The sequence below is a fragment of the Amia ocellicauda genome, chromosome 5, assembly GCF_036373705.1.
Source record: "Amia ocellicauda isolate fAmiCal2 chromosome 5, fAmiCal2.hap1, whole genome shotgun sequence".
NCBI classification, from domain to species: Eukaryota; Metazoa; Chordata; class Actinopteri; order Amiiformes; family Amiidae; genus Amia; species Amia ocellicauda.
In genome coordinates, this window is record NC_089854.1 from 33,557,752 (window position 1) to 33,573,499 (window position 15,748).

The 15,748-nt window shown below is 37.5% G+C and overlaps 1 protein-coding gene across 4 annotated transcripts in view; it reads left to right on the forward strand.

Moving 5' to 3' along the window:
- The window catches only part of cacna1g (calcium channel, voltage-dependent, T type, alpha 1G subunit), a 198,530-nt gene that overhangs the window by 24,706 nt on the left and 158,076 nt on the right, over positions 1-15,748 (forward strand). For all 4 annotated transcript variants that reach the window (XM_066704863.1, XM_066704859.1, XM_066704860.1 and 1 more), the window contains exon 3: positions 3,150-3,247. In XM_066704863.1, coding sequence (XP_066560960.1) covers positions 3,150-3,247 — 98 coding nt within the window. The remainder of the gene's footprint in view (positions 1-3,149; positions 3,248-15,748) is intronic.

Sequence of the window (15,748 nt, forward strand, 5' to 3'; positions counted from 1 at the left end):
ATCAGTCCTGACAAAACCTTCTCAACAGATTTCAGAAACACTAAACCGGAACAAGGCTGAAGTGAATTTTCAGTACTGTGCCCGCCAAAACCCATTTTAACCCTTCTCTGTATTGAGACCTGGTTTGGATGAACTCCACCAGTTACTTGAGTGCCGACACGCAATGTGTTTGCAAGAGCTAATGCCGAAAGCCTTCTGACTAGAAGGCTCCAACATGGCCTGTCACTCCACAACACTTGGACACTGCAGTCTTTGTTGTGTTTTCATTGCTGCATATTGTTTAGATGACCACTACAATGAGCCAAAGAGATGCAGACGGCACACATTAAACCGGAGGGAGATTGTGTTCCCCGACCTCTCTGTCTTGATTTTGGTTCTAAGAGGTGGACAAATTCAGTCCTCACTGTTGACACAGAATTCCTCAACCTTTATGAGTTCAATAACGATCAGATCGCCAGGTCTTCTGAAGCCCAGTAATCCCCAGTCCCAGTCCCCTGGGCCCAAAAAGCACCAACCACAGAACAGTGTAATCCAACTGGTAATATCAAACCTTTACCCAAAGACCCTGATAGCTGTGTTTCTTGTACTTGTGCCCTTACCACAGTCTTTTAAAATGCTTCATCACCCATAATAGTGTGATGTAATCACTCTGAATAAATTAATATTAATTGAATATGAATATCCCAAATAAAAAAATTGCAACTATTTTTATAAAAGACTTGCAGGTCGACTTGTTTAAATTGTAACAATCATTTTTTTTAGCTTGTAATAATAGTTTGTCTTTCTCCTGCAGGAACACTTTCAGTAACTTTCTGGATATCATTGCAGTCTTTCCTCTTCACCCCAAATGTGCTTCATGCATGTCTTTGCTTGGGCCTTTAAGTGATTTTGGCATGGCATTGGGAAAGTACGTTCTGCAAAATTAGTTGTTTGTTTTTCATATTTTGCATTAATTTTCTCATACAATATAAAATACAGCACTGGTAATACAAAGCCAAAATACAGTGATTTACTTACTTTGGCCACAAAAAGAATTGTGTATAAAATAGGAACAAATTACAGTATGGGCCCAATCCATGTAGGGATATAGTGACTGGATTTGAGACCACAAATCATTTAATCTTTGACCTGAACTGCATGACACCTAGAGGAACAACGAATGGGAAGTTTTAACATTCAACCACTGAACGAGTACACATAAAACCTTGTATGCCCATTTAGATTGCAGCTGTGGGGGAAAAATGAATTGAAGAGAGAGAAACAAAGAATCGGATAAGCAAAATATATTAATTAAAAAATACTATTACTGTGTAAATATGTGGCACAACTGATGTAATAACCACCCTCTGCTGCACCCAGATAAAGTATTATGTTAAAAGGACTCAAAGACTGAACTTCTGAGTTCTGGCACTTTTTTGTTGTTGCTTTGACCAAATCAGTTTTGCTACATGTATGTACAGTTCAGACACATTAGCTTCTGGCAAAAAACTAAAGGAAAAAAGAAGAAGAATTGTGAATACAAAGCACTGTGATGTCTGTGAAGACTCCCTCCCCCTGCTTTTAAGCTTGAGGGAGGAAATCTGAGCTTCATACTGCCGTAAGGTTCCACGATACCACTGGCTTTCTGATGTTTTGTATTATTAAGGAATTTTCTAATTTCAGTTTACCCTGATAATTAGTTACCATTTACTTAATCATACTGCTGAATAATTAATTAAAATGGTGGGTACAGTAAAGCTCACATTCCAACATGGTGCGTTGCAAGGGTTATGTGCAAGCACAGAGAAAGTAGATATTAAGAGAGTTTGCAAATTGGCACAAAAAAGGCACAAATACAAAAAATATGTTTGATCAGATTTTTTTTTTTTTGACTTATTCAAAAAGATTTCCAATTTATGTATGTAATTGTAAAATGTAATGTAGAATGTCCAAATCCAATTTAACATCTCAAATGCAATTGAACAGTTGTCATGCATGGAATTTTATTGGTGACACTATTTTAAAATGGGATTAGATACAGCGTATTACATTTTTTAGTCTGGTCATCTTGAAAGCTTCTTTGTTGTTTACATAAATAAAAGCTTTTGTCCATATTTTGCAACAATGGTTTGCAAATGAAATCACACAGTTGCATGGTGAATTACATTACAAGACAGTGGAGTATGTTACAGGACAGGAACTATCCTTTACCTTTTGTTAATTTAAAATATGACTTTTCACTTGGTTGTGGACAAATGTTATTTTGTACATTAGTGTAGTATAGTCTAATCTCTGTCTGTCTCAGATCAGTCTCTGCTCTTGCATTCACATTAATGATAGGCCAGCCACTAACTGTATCAGTCTCAGGGAGGATTGCTGTATGTGTACAGAGAGGAAAATGGACTGCAGATCTGTTTGTGAAAGAGGAAAGGCAAATTGTGCAACTTTAGATGCAGTGCAATTAGCACTGTACGTTATTCCAAAGCTTTTTTCTGAAATTATCATAATCCCCATTTGAATTGACAGCTGAGATGGATGAGTACAGTTGAAAGGTTTTAACGTCAATCTCCAGTAGGGAGCAGGCAGTGAGCCCGGTTTAGCCAACAGAAGTGATTGATAGGTCTTAGATTTCCCTCAAATGTTTCTGTTTTTCAAAAATGTTTGAAAATATTGGAGAAGACTTTGTTTTTTGGTTCTGTTTGTTTTTGCAATTTCACAGTGATCTTTCAGAAACGTCTAACTCGCTAAAGGTTTCAGAGCAGTCGGTGCCAGCCAAGAACAAACATTTGTCAGTCGTTGTTTTTAGCACACAAGCCTGGGAAAAACAGACACTGATTCATAATATAAATCGTCTTGAGAGATTTGTCTTGTCTGTACTATGCGACACAAACTGCCTTTATTTTCCTCTTGAATACGCAGAATCAACATCTTATTATAAGAATGATATATGAATTTGGGGGAAAACAGAGCAGTGTTTGCAAATGTTACTTTTTACAGGAAAGAAAGAAAGAAAGAAAGTAAAGAAAGATATATAGAAGCACACTTTTCTGTCAGTGAGGTGCCGGCTCCCTGGGTCCTGCAGTCACTAATGGAGGTGAGTGTAGTGCAGGGCCTGTACTGTAGTCTGGTATTAATGCTTTTGTATGTACTCTTTCTCTTTGTCCGTCTAGGATGCTGGAGTACTCCCTCAACCTGCAGAACGTCAGCTTCTCGGCCGTGCGCACCGTAAGAGTCCTCCGACCGCTGCGAGCCATCAACCGCGTCCCCAGTAAGTAGTAGCGCCTATCCCACAGAACCCCAGCCCCGCTGGCAGGCTGGCAGGAACAATGCATGGTAAATGGAGCAACTGGCGCTTATTAACAGCCCATGCTGTGCGCATCCGTGGCCCATCCTCCCAGGACTCTCTGAGAAACTGGGTCAGGCCCACTTTTGTGACTAACACTGTAGTCTTATCAAAGGAAAGGCCAGTTTTCTTTTCCCCATTTAATTTAAACTTTGATTCTATGGTGGTCTAATACATTGTTGATATCTGGACTGGCTACAGGGGATGTAAGGAGTTCCCCAGTGTGAGAATGAGTGTCTTTAAGTGTTTGAGGAAGTGTGTGCCTCAGCTCCATCAGATCCTGCCTGGGTGTGAGGTGGTGAGTGTGGTGGTGTGGTTTCAGCTAAGTTAGTCTTATATTTTTCTCTTTCTCTACATTAATCAATTTGTATGTAATATACCGCTCTCATAGACAACATGCATGACATACAGGTCAGTGTTTACACATGTACAGCCCATGTGAAACATTAGGTGTGCAGGAGAGGCAAATGTGAGCAAATGCAAGCTCACAGGCTGTTGGCCTTGGTTAAAACAATGAAGTTGGATCTTTCATGGAGTGTAATTGCTAATTTGATGCACTATCCTAGAGACATGAATATGACTGTCACACTTAAGATGCTTGTATTATGGTTGTACTGCTCCCACAATGACAGACTGGTCATCTGATTTTGAGCTCTCAGTACGGAGAACATAGTGGACTGGACATTATATTAGAAGAATCTGTAACTGCATTTGAAGACACTCAATGCATTGCTCAGATGTATTTCAGTGTATGAATCAATAGATCTGTATTACTGTTCTGGATCATTTTTACCCCTCTCACACTAACAGACTAATGTGAGTAAAGGCCATATTGTTTCAGTACTTTCCTGGCCACTGCCTTAAATGTATCCCTACTCCTTTACATTGTAAATCAACAAAAACACCAGTGGACATTTTGTAAAATATTGTAATACATACGAAGGTAGCTTTTAACAGGACGTGCTATTAAATATGTTATAATACCTGCAACAGGACGTTAGAGATGCAGTATAGAGCCAAATGGATTATAGAGCAGGGGTATCCAGGCCTAGTTATAGAGAACTAGAGTCTTCTAGTGTTCATTCCACCCCCGCTCTGTTACATAACTGAGATAATGATTGTATTAATAAGCCAATATTATGATCTACATCTCCTGATTGAGGACACCTGTTAACAGGGATGTTGTGAAGCTGGATAGCTTAACAATGCACTTTTGTGAAATTTGTTCCTGATGACTTTGTGGTTATTAGTTTATGTATGACTATTACATGGAACAACTGTAGTTCTAACATCAGTGCTATCAAAAGACTCAATAGACAAGAATCTAAAGTGATCCCATAAAATAATGGTTGCATTACATATTTGTAGGTGGAGGTTTTTAATTTTGCAAAATAATTGGTTTAAGCAAGTGGTGGCGGACACAAATGTATTATATTTCCAGATATAGGAGATACGTATAAAGTATAAGGTGTACATTATAATCAAAGCTATACATATACGATAATTATTATCATTATTTTCACCAGGTCACTGGTTTTGTGCTGTTTTATTAAGCCTGTGGTCATATTTAATCAGAATAAACATTTGACTATTACCTCTATACATTGCATGTCCTCTATACCGCTGTATTAGTATGGAGGGTAATCCGTGCCAAAATTTAAATATAATAAATAAATAAATAAATACATACATATACATAATAGGAAATAAATAAAAAATACGAAATAAATAAATAAAATATGAATTAAATAAATAAATAAATATAAAAATAAATACAGTTAAAAAGGAAATAAATATATATATATATATATATATATATATATATACACTCACCTAAAGGATTATTAGGAACACCATACTAATACTGTGTTTGACCCCCTTTCGCCTTCAGAACTGCCTTAATTCTACGTGGCATTGATTCAACAAGGTGCTGAAAGCATTCTTTAGAAATGTTGGCCCATATTGATAGGATAGCATCTTGCAGTTGATGGAGATTTGTGGGATGCACATCCAGGGCACGAAGCTCCCGTTCCACCACATCCCAAAGATGCTCTATTGGGTTGAGATCTGGTGACTGTGGGGGCCAGTTTAGTACAGTGAACTCATTGTCATGTTCAAGAAACCAATTTGAAATGATTCGACCTTTGTGACAGGGTGCATTATCCTGCTGGAAGTAGCCATCAGAGGATGGGTACATGGTGGTCATAAAGGGATGGACATGGTCAGAAACAATGCTCAGGTAGGCCGTGGCATTTAAACGATGCCCAATTGGCACTAAGGGGCCTAAAGTGTGCCAAGAAAACATCCCCCACACCATTACACCACCACCACCAGCCTGCACAGTGGTAACAAGGCATGATGGATCCATGTTCTCATTCTGTTTACGCCAAATTCTGACTCTACCATCTGAATGTCTCAACAGAAATCGAGACTCATCAGACCAGGCAACATTTTTCCAGTCTTCAACTGTCCAATTTTGGTGAGCTTGTGCAAATTGTGGAGATGAGTGGTACCCGGTGGGGTCTTCTGCTGTTGTAGCCCATCCGCCTCAAGGTTGTACGTGTTGTGGCTTCACAAATGCTTTGCTGCATACCTCGGTTGTAACGAGTGGTTATTTCAGTCAAAGTTGCTCTTCTATCAGCTTGAATCAGTCAGCCCATTCTCCTCTGACCTCTAGCATCAACAAGGCATTTTCGCCCACAGGACTGCCGCATACTGGATGTTTTTCCCTTTTCACACCATTCTTTGTAAACCCTAGAAATGGTTGTGCGTGAAAATCCCAGTAACTGAGCAGATTGTGAAATACTCAGACCGGCCCGTCTGGCACCAACAACCATGCCACGCTCAAAATTGCTTAAATCACCTTTCTTTCCCATTCAGACATTCAGTTTGGAGTTCAGGAGATTGTCTTGACCAGGACCACACCCCTAAATGCATTGAAGCAACTGCCATGTGATTGGTTGGTTAGATAATTGCATTAATGAGAAATTGAACAGGTGTTCCTAATAATCCTTTAGGTGAGTGTATATATATATATATATATATAGATTTATTTCCTATTTATTTTCTTTATTCTTTTATTTATTTTGTTACTTATTTCAATATATATTTATTTATTTCCTTTTTTAATTTTGGCACAATCTTTTCATCCTTGTATTACCTCCTAGTGTCAATCATTCTCGGAGGGTGGGACAAGGTGTGGATCGATGATCTACTAAGTTTGCCTGGTGTTGGAGTGGAGAGCCGTCAATTCGCCAAGTGATGAGACGAGCCGCCCATCATACGCTCTGCACAGAGCATTTCAAACCCACAGTGCATTTGCGTTATAGAGCCATAGAACACATTATTATTATCTTATTTTATTCATCTGTCTGAGACTATTCTACTTTAGGTGCCTGATCTTTCCAGGCTTATGCTTGTTGAGCCTACCTACTTTTATAGGTTTCTAGAGCTGGAAGCCACATGTTCAGAAGTGAAGTGTTAGAATGTCAATGTAGTACGTTCTTAGTTAATTTCAATTCTGTGAATATACTTCACATTATAAATCACAGCCAATCACAGGCTAGCATTTCCAAAATTCGTATTATTACTGGTACTATACTGCAGGTGTGTGGAGGTAGAAAAATGTGTTTGTGAGAAGAGATATGATGTCCACACACTGCATGTAAAAGAGAGACCAAAGCCAACAAAAACCTACCTTTGTTATTGCATGTATTTCTTAAAAAAAAAAAAAAACGTGAATAAAAAACAAGCAGACGTTTCAGCTCATGCTTTCATCATTACTTCGGATCTTTGCCATAGCATTGCTTCTATTTTTCCATTGATTATCTTCTGTCTCTCGCAACAGCAGAGAACATTTTAATACTGTAAACAATTATTTAGGGTTGGGTTTAATTTTGTACTTTGTATCTGAAAAAGCTCTTTTATGATGATGATGATTATTATTAATAATAATAATGTTCCAATACCTTGGTTAACAAAGTAGATGTGTTGCATGCCATTAGTTGAGTATCGGAAACCTCTTTTGGGTGTATTCATAGGTATAAGTGTACATTCCAGGACTTCGTAGAAGAGGGGCAGAGTGGGACAGTAAGAAAATATAAGTAAATATTAACCAAAAATAATGTAACATTTTTCTAAAAACTTGACATATTCAGTAGCAAGTAGATTACTTCACTGAAACTTCTCTTTGTATTGGAAGGAGCTACTTCACTTTCCATCTTGGCCATCACTACCTTCCTTAAGATATGCCTTTCTAAACAGATGAATTCAGCTGCCCCTTTTGGCCAGTGCGGCCACTAGCATTTTGTGGTCATTTGGAGAACATAATGAGGGTAATGCAATTGCTTTACCTCTGCTTTAACCCCCTGCTGTTATAATAATGGCTGGGTTGCAAGGAGGAATGCAGCAAAAGAAAGCTTGGTGATTGGAGTTAAATCTCGCCTACACTGCATAATAATTTAGTTTTTACTTCAAAAGTAGGCTTTAAAAACAAGGAGCCTCTTGGGACCAGTAGTAATCCTAGTTGTAGATACTAGTTTTTAGAAATACTCTCCTGCAGTTTGATAGAGTAGGACCCTCATTCTGTCACCGTCCCCAATGTACAGCTGTGCGCTTCCTACCCCGACAGCAGCAGATTTATAGGCCATTTCCATCTCCATTGCGTTTTACAGCCACTGCCTTTATATGCAGACTATATATAATTTTGTAAAATGTGAAATACTTAAACCAATAAACAGTATTTATATGCAGACTATAAAAAGCAGTAAACGAATAAGAAAATCACAGAAAAACAGACTAAGTTGGAGAGACAATCTAATTTTTGTTTCTGTGACATTTTAATTGACAATTCGCAAATTCACGTGTCCAGTATAACTCATTTTATTCCACATGGCTCTGAACGCACAATTCTGCTTACTTTTAATTGCTCCATTTAAATGGAAACTATATGGAAATATGATGAGTGATTAAGCCCTGTTTAATTCTGCAGGGACTTGAGGAATTTTGTGCCGGCCTGTGACACAGCAGTGCGGTGTGAGTTATGAATACAAATGTATTAGTACCCAGCATAAGAATGTTCTTAATAACCTTACCTCATAAAATAAAACAAAAAGCAGGACAAAAAGAGCGTGCTGGGAGAAGAAAAAGTTTCCGTATTGGAGATGAGTTCCAAATGAAGACCGTAATGATGTCAATATTGTCTCCAGCTCATGATGAGTTGTAATTTGATTTTTGATTTTCTCTCAGTGATTCTTAGCTTGTAGACTTGATGACCCATTGAACAGGTTTTCAATTACTGAGTTTTTTATATTAAGTCAATTATTAACTCTTTAAACTCATTGCTAGTAAAATACTGCATACTGAGTTTTTCCCCCTACACATTATTAATAGGTAACAGTGTGTGGACTTTTTAATCTAAAATCTATCAAAATTGCTTCTCGCTGATCATTTAAGGCTTAATCTTATTTCTGTTGCAGGCACTAATCTTGACCTTGGCAATCAATGCATGTTGCTGTTTTGTTTAAAGAATAAATTACCAGCCTGGCATAACATACTAAGTCCTGATTTGTTTTATACAGACTCCAGTGATGGGTGTTTAATGGGTCAAAGCAAAGTGTGAGTTGTGTTAATTTACTGAGCAGAACATTCTTGTGTAAGAATGATAGGGTGCCATTGCTGATATCCACTTAATTTTTTGCTGATGTCTGCTTTTTAATTTAGTTACATTTGTAAAATGTATGCAATCCACTTTATAACACCTATGTAATTCATACTGCAGTGTTACTTATTTTGCATTAATTGGGAGCCTTTAATATTCTGTTATATTGATTACCATTCTACGATTACTTTGTCTTGTATTAATGTCAGTCAAATGAATTCTCTTTATTGGTCTTCTCCCATAATGGGACCAACCAGCAGCACTATGCTAGACATGGGCATCAGTGTGGAGTAGAGGTTTGGGATCTGTGAGTTCAATCCCAGTTGGCAGACAGTGTTGTACCCTTGTACACTTGTACCCTTGAGAAAGATACTGTACCCAGAGTTAAAAGGGTGTCTACTAAGAAATATAATAATAATAATAATAATAATAATAATAATAATAATAATAATAATAATAATAATAATGACCCTGATGCCTAAGCTCAATTAATAATTATATTTGTAGGTATTATCATAATTATCATTATAAAAACAACAGCCATTGAAGTTAGTCCAGAACCCAACAGATTGTATTGGTGATATAAAGTCATTAGAATCTCAGAAAGAAAGAAAGAAAGAAAGAAAGAAAGAAAGAAAGAAAGAAAGAAAGAAAGAAAGAAAGAAAGAAAGAGAAGATCCTCTGGCTTCCCAGTAGCCACAAGGAATATTAGTGATTTAACTACTGCAGCACACTGTACTAACACACGACAAAATACATTTCAACTCTCGTTTTTATTCATCCTTTTGTGTGTACATTGTCATCATCAGCATCATTATTTTCAGTTTTTGTAAATTCAATTCTGGATGAAGCTCCCTGCAGAATTTGTCCCAAAATATCGAGTCTTTGACTTTCCTTATCTAACTACTTGTTAGATTCTGAGCATTTTCCAGGAAATAGTCTTGCTGCTTATTTAATGTTTATGTCCTTCTAATTATGTTTTTTTTCATCTACCATTTTTGTCTCTTCACTCTTGCATTGACTAGTTTAATCTCTAACCAATTGGTTTGTTTTTCTCTCCCTACTTATATCAGTCATCTTAGTATATTCATATATTTAGTGTGAGTCTGGAAGAAGGCAAGCCATTTTCTTAACAAGAGCATTCCCTGGCCAGTTGAATGAGATTGAATTAATGTTATTGTATTGTTCTTATTTGGTTTAGGTTTATCATGTGTTTTTATTCCTTTTTTGTGTGAAATTTAATATTTGTAGACATGTTCATAGAAAGACTGTAGAAGTTTAGGCTATATATTATCCATCTTTTCACAATCCAATCCTCTTTTAGGACATCCAAGGGAGTAATAGGTTCCAAGTCTGTATATCTTTGCAATGTCTAGTGCTAGAACTATCTAGAATTTGATGGGTCGGTTTTCAAGATAGATTCTTAAGAAACTCATAAATCCTTATAGCATGTACTGCAATTACAATCTTCTGTTTTGCCAGATTCTTTTTATGGCCCTGCTTAATATTTTCATTAACAATTAATCACAGCAGATTACATTTCTAATAAATGCAATCAATTTCATAGTCACCAGCAGAGCACAATTACGGCTGAAATTTGCCCCTCTTAAGATTACAACAGTGGTTTGGCACTATAATCAGTGTCCTGTTGTGTCTTCTATGCAATTAAGATTTACATCAACTGAATGGAAGGGGAAAATGAATAGACTCTTTGTTAATTTGGGCCTCGCTAGTTTAATTGAAGACCTAATTGAGGAATTAATTTTGAAATTATTTTGGTATGATTCACCCACTGTGAAATGTCATTTTATTTTGTTGTTGTTTTTCTTCTATGCATAATAAAGATGTATGGTACACAAGGTAGATGCCAAAGGACCACATCACTCATCCCAGTTTAATTGAGCGCTGTGGCTTTTCACTGAGGCTTTTAACCTGTACAAAACAATATCTACAATTGGTTTGAATTTCAGATTCCCTTTATTCATTTGGTTTCGTAGCGTTTTACTCCAATCATAAAACTAAGGACCTTATCCGGCTCATGAATAAAATATTTTAATTAAAATGCAAGGCTTTGTAATTTAGATCTATAGATGTATTGAATTGGATGTGGATTAAAGTAGTTTGCTGCAGATGTGCTGGAACTGTATATGGTGGTCAAAGATACACATAGTGCTAGGCCAGCATTTGCACATATCTTTCTTTTCAGTGCTAAATGCTTTCTTTCACATAATGTTATCCACTGGTCACACAGTATGGCTGGCTAGTTTGCAGAGAGCTCCTGTCCTGCAGAGAATACCAGATGTTCAGAGGACTAGACTAATATTCAGAGAAAGCAAAATCATATAGTACCAGGAACCTGGAGTTGCCCATTGCAACAGCATTGCTGCAGTTTGTCACAGAAGGAGGGGTGGTACTGCAAGTCTCTGGGGGTTAGGGTTAATGACTCTACCGGAAGACTGGGTGTTTGCTGCGGTGGCAGGAGCCTTTACAAAGGCTGTAAAACAGTAAACAAGAGCCTAGCCCTGTGCTGACAACACTTAATACAGAAGTCCCTGACTAAATCCTGGCACTAAGTGGTTTCCCCGATAATAAAGGAGGTCTCCAGTGTCAGGTTGATTTGCATGTCCTAGATCGTGATCATAAGCAGGGTGTTTATGGTCTTGTCGATGAAAGCGATTATTTTCCAGCCTATGGTTGATGTCCAAAGCGGGTTGTTACTCAGAAAAGCTGGTAAACCACACTATATTCTCTTTAGCATACTCCTTGCTTTTTTATCACTTCAAACGCCCTCCCGCACTTCCCCTCAGGTACCATGCAATGAATGCTTGAATGCATGTGATGATGCTTATATCCACAGCTAGATGAGTTAGGTGTGCCCTCCTGTCAATGCAGACAAGTGTCCTGGTGTTTTTCCATACAGCCAGTCGTCCTGGTGTGAAAGCGTCAGCAAGAGGGGTCCAGCCCCACCTGACATAGCCTACCATCATGTGACTATATCATGTGTCACAGCAAGCATAGATTCTTTAGTGGATCCATTCAATTCTTGTTGTGCTGCAAATGTGAGAGTATATTTCATATGGGTGTGTTTTGAGAAAAAAATATATGATCTGTGACTGAAAGGATACATTTTATCAAAGGATATGATTGTGGCCTTTGATAGATTTGTGAGTGACTGAGCAATGTTTTAAGTGCTAATTAAAGTCAATGTTGAGCTACACTGTGTCGATCCATTTAGGGCAAGGCCATGAGAGTGAAAACAGTTTGTTAAACTGTAATTTCAATATCAAAAGTTTTTCAGATGACATTCAGGAAAGTGAGTTGCTGAAAAACATCACCTAGACATTTAATTTGAGTATTACATAGTTTTTTTACGTTGAGTATTCTCTGAAGACAGGGTGTGTTCATGTACACACTTTATTTACAAATGCAAGCATTGGCCTTATGCCTGGGTCATGGTTGAATGGTAATTCTGCGACTGCCTGGCGGGTCAAAGACTTAAATTCTGCATATCTTTCTACCATAATGTATTTCAGCAGAACAGGAATTGGATTGTCATGATAATACAGAACAGTGTCCTCTTCACAAAACCCATTTTCTGAAAATATTAGTTAAGGTGGTCTTGTGTAAAATACGTGCAATGAGAGATTGAATGGTTAAAACAAGTGCCAACACACACCTTTTTTTGTATGTTACCCGTGTATGTTTTCTTATGCATTAAACTCTTAGCATTGTGTATGATTTATGGAATTATCCTATAGATTGGAACATGGGACTACAGCTCAATGACATTGGACCCCAGTTGAGGACAAACATAGGTTAATTAGATCGTACCCTCAACCCTGGCTTTGGGAGAGAAAAAAAATATCTTTGTGCAGTCTTCCCCCACCCCTCCCCACAAAATGAGAAATGTGCTAATATTAAAGTGTAGGATAATGGAGTGATTTTCATTCACGAATGTGCTTTAATTTCATAACTTGATCTTTTTTGTAGCAATAAGGATGTCAAATACAGTCAAACATTGGAAGGCTGAAAAATGTGAGTCGGAGGTGGCTAGTCATTACTTTAGAAGATTATGGAAATGAAAGCCAGTCACGTAGGGTAATGAGTGAGTGGGTTAAAAAAAAAGACTGAGGTGAAACAGGAGGCAGTGGGTACGGATGACAGAGGGGGATGTCAAACCAAAGACAATGGAAAAGAGGTAAGGAAAATATGACTGGAAATCCTAGCTCTGAGAGAAAGCCAGGAAACCCTGATAAAGAAAGCTTTACTAAGGCAGATGATTGCCTGGCTGGAGAAGAGAAAGCCGAGTCGTTTTTCAATTTATTGGACCGGCTTAATGAACTAAACCTTAAAATAGAGCAGGGCTCAGTTTTGCCCATTCCCTTTTGTACAAGTTATGGAAATAGCATTAGGGAGGAAAAGCAATTCACTCCTTTGAGTTCTGTTCATTTGCTTTTCTTCATTATCATTGAAAAACGGACACACACACACACACACACACACACACACACACACACACACACGCACAAAGAACAAATATTTCAAGCTCCTGTTTGTGACTCCCAGCCTGTTCCCTGGGCAGCACTGACATGACTAATGGTAGATTGTACAATAAGAGTGGCGCCACATTCTTGATATTTGCTCCCTGTTTTAAAAGTTTGCACTAAGATGTTAGTCTTATCTAACTTATTTAGTCTCATGAAACTGCTTTGGAATCCATTCCCAAATACAAAAAAGATAATCCAGTATTGTCACCTTCTTGACAGAGACTTTGAGTGAACTAAAAGATAATGTAGACTAAATGAGCAGGGTGTTCTCCCATGGGTGATGGAGGAACAATGGGGGCTGAGTGTTGAGGAGCCTTATCTCTCCCAATAAGTCTCCAGAACTCATTGCCCCTTTAAACATGTGACTAGGTTTTCAAAGTGTAAGGCCATGGTGAAGACATTGCAGCAGTGGCATGTATCTTGAAGGGATAGGAGAAGTGCATTAAAACACCTGTTACCTTATAACAATGATCTTTAAAATCTTCTCATGTATAATCACTAATATAATTTTATTTCCTTCACATTATTGAAGTTTTACAGACACTCAGCAAATGACATAAAGTTAAGAAAAGGGGTGTAGTTTTTTTACATAAACATTGTAAATGATATTCCTCTTTTCACACCTTGGTTTTCACTTGTTAGTTGTACATGTAATAACAGCTCATTGGTTTGTTGTTCACTGTTGCATTTTTTAACATGGGGAGAGTTTTCTCCTTTAATTGTATGACAAGCTTTGTCATTTATTAATTTCAAAGAGCATCATCTGCACTGGAGAAAAATAAATAAATACATATTTATATATCAGAATACTTGCAATAGGGTGATCGTGTTGACACATGACACATGGATATTGCAATTTGCAGCTATTGATGTCTATAGTGCTTGGTGTGACCAATCTCTGTGCTTGGTCTCGTCAGATTTGTATCAGATATGTTCTACACACATGCAAACTATAGGTGTATGAGTGTAACTCTTTGAGTACAGAAAAGTAGCTAATTATTGAAAGCTTCCTGTTGCTGTGCTGATAATTGCTGGTAATGATTCAGAGCTCTACTCCATGCCGACTGCAGGAAGACACACAGTGCTGTTGGTTGCACTACAGTCATCAGGAATCTTTGGCTGCAGAGTGTGCAGTGGTATCTCCTGGTAAGGACTGGGCGCCTGCAGGACTTGGCAGGGCTAGAGAAGCCTGGGTCTTATCTCCAGTGAGCACTTAAGTTCTGCTATTTGTGGTTTACACTGTGAAGCATACACTGGGACAATCAGCCTTACAGCACACTTCTGAATGCAATCTGCTTGTGGTCAGCTTTGGGTCATGTTTTTCTTATACAAGAACTGGTTTGGTTGTTGAGTAACAATTGGAGGGTTCTAGTTAGGGTATAAAAGCGTGAAACAGACTGTGGTTCATTTGTACACACATATACAGAAGAATAAGGAAATTAATACCAGTGAATGTAGTTGGTATTGGACTGAGCTAGAGATGGTACAGTATATTTTTTTATTTTTGTTGTTGTTTTTTTAAGGTGACCATGAACCCTAGAGTATATCATGATGTCTTGGTTAACTGTCAAACATTGGTCAACCATTGACTGAATGTTTTATTAATATAACAGCACAGTGTAGCCAAGCTGAGTGGTTAACACATGTGTTGTAAAGACTTGAACAAGTGTTAGTAATTGTTTAAAAATAATGTGGTTACCTTTAGCTATTTCAGCTAATGAAATAAATATCTAATATACATTATTATAATTATAATTATAAGTATAATTATTATTATTATTATTAAATATCATAGAAAAATCTCACTATTCTAGTGTGATTGTCTACTGAAGATTGGATTTTTCGGGGACTTTGATTCAATACAGTGATTTAAAAAAAAAGATTTTGAGGAGTGCCATTCCACAACAGTGTAAAATTGTCTAACATGAGAGGGGATAAAACATGTCATTCTGGGTTCTTCAGCTATTCAGTTTGAGTGCATTGGAAAAGTACTCACCAGAACAGGCACAGGAGGTGCTAGTTAGAAATGGTACTTTAAATTAATCAAGGGATTACTATAATGATCTGAGTAGTAATTGTACTTAATCCAGGTGGTTTTGTAATATACCTTGCTGAAGGAAATTAAGTGTGGGCACAATCAACCAAAGTGTGGAGAGGCAATAGAAAATAGCAAACAAATGGGTAAGCAGCACAGCAGAAGGTTTGGGGCACAGGGGAAGC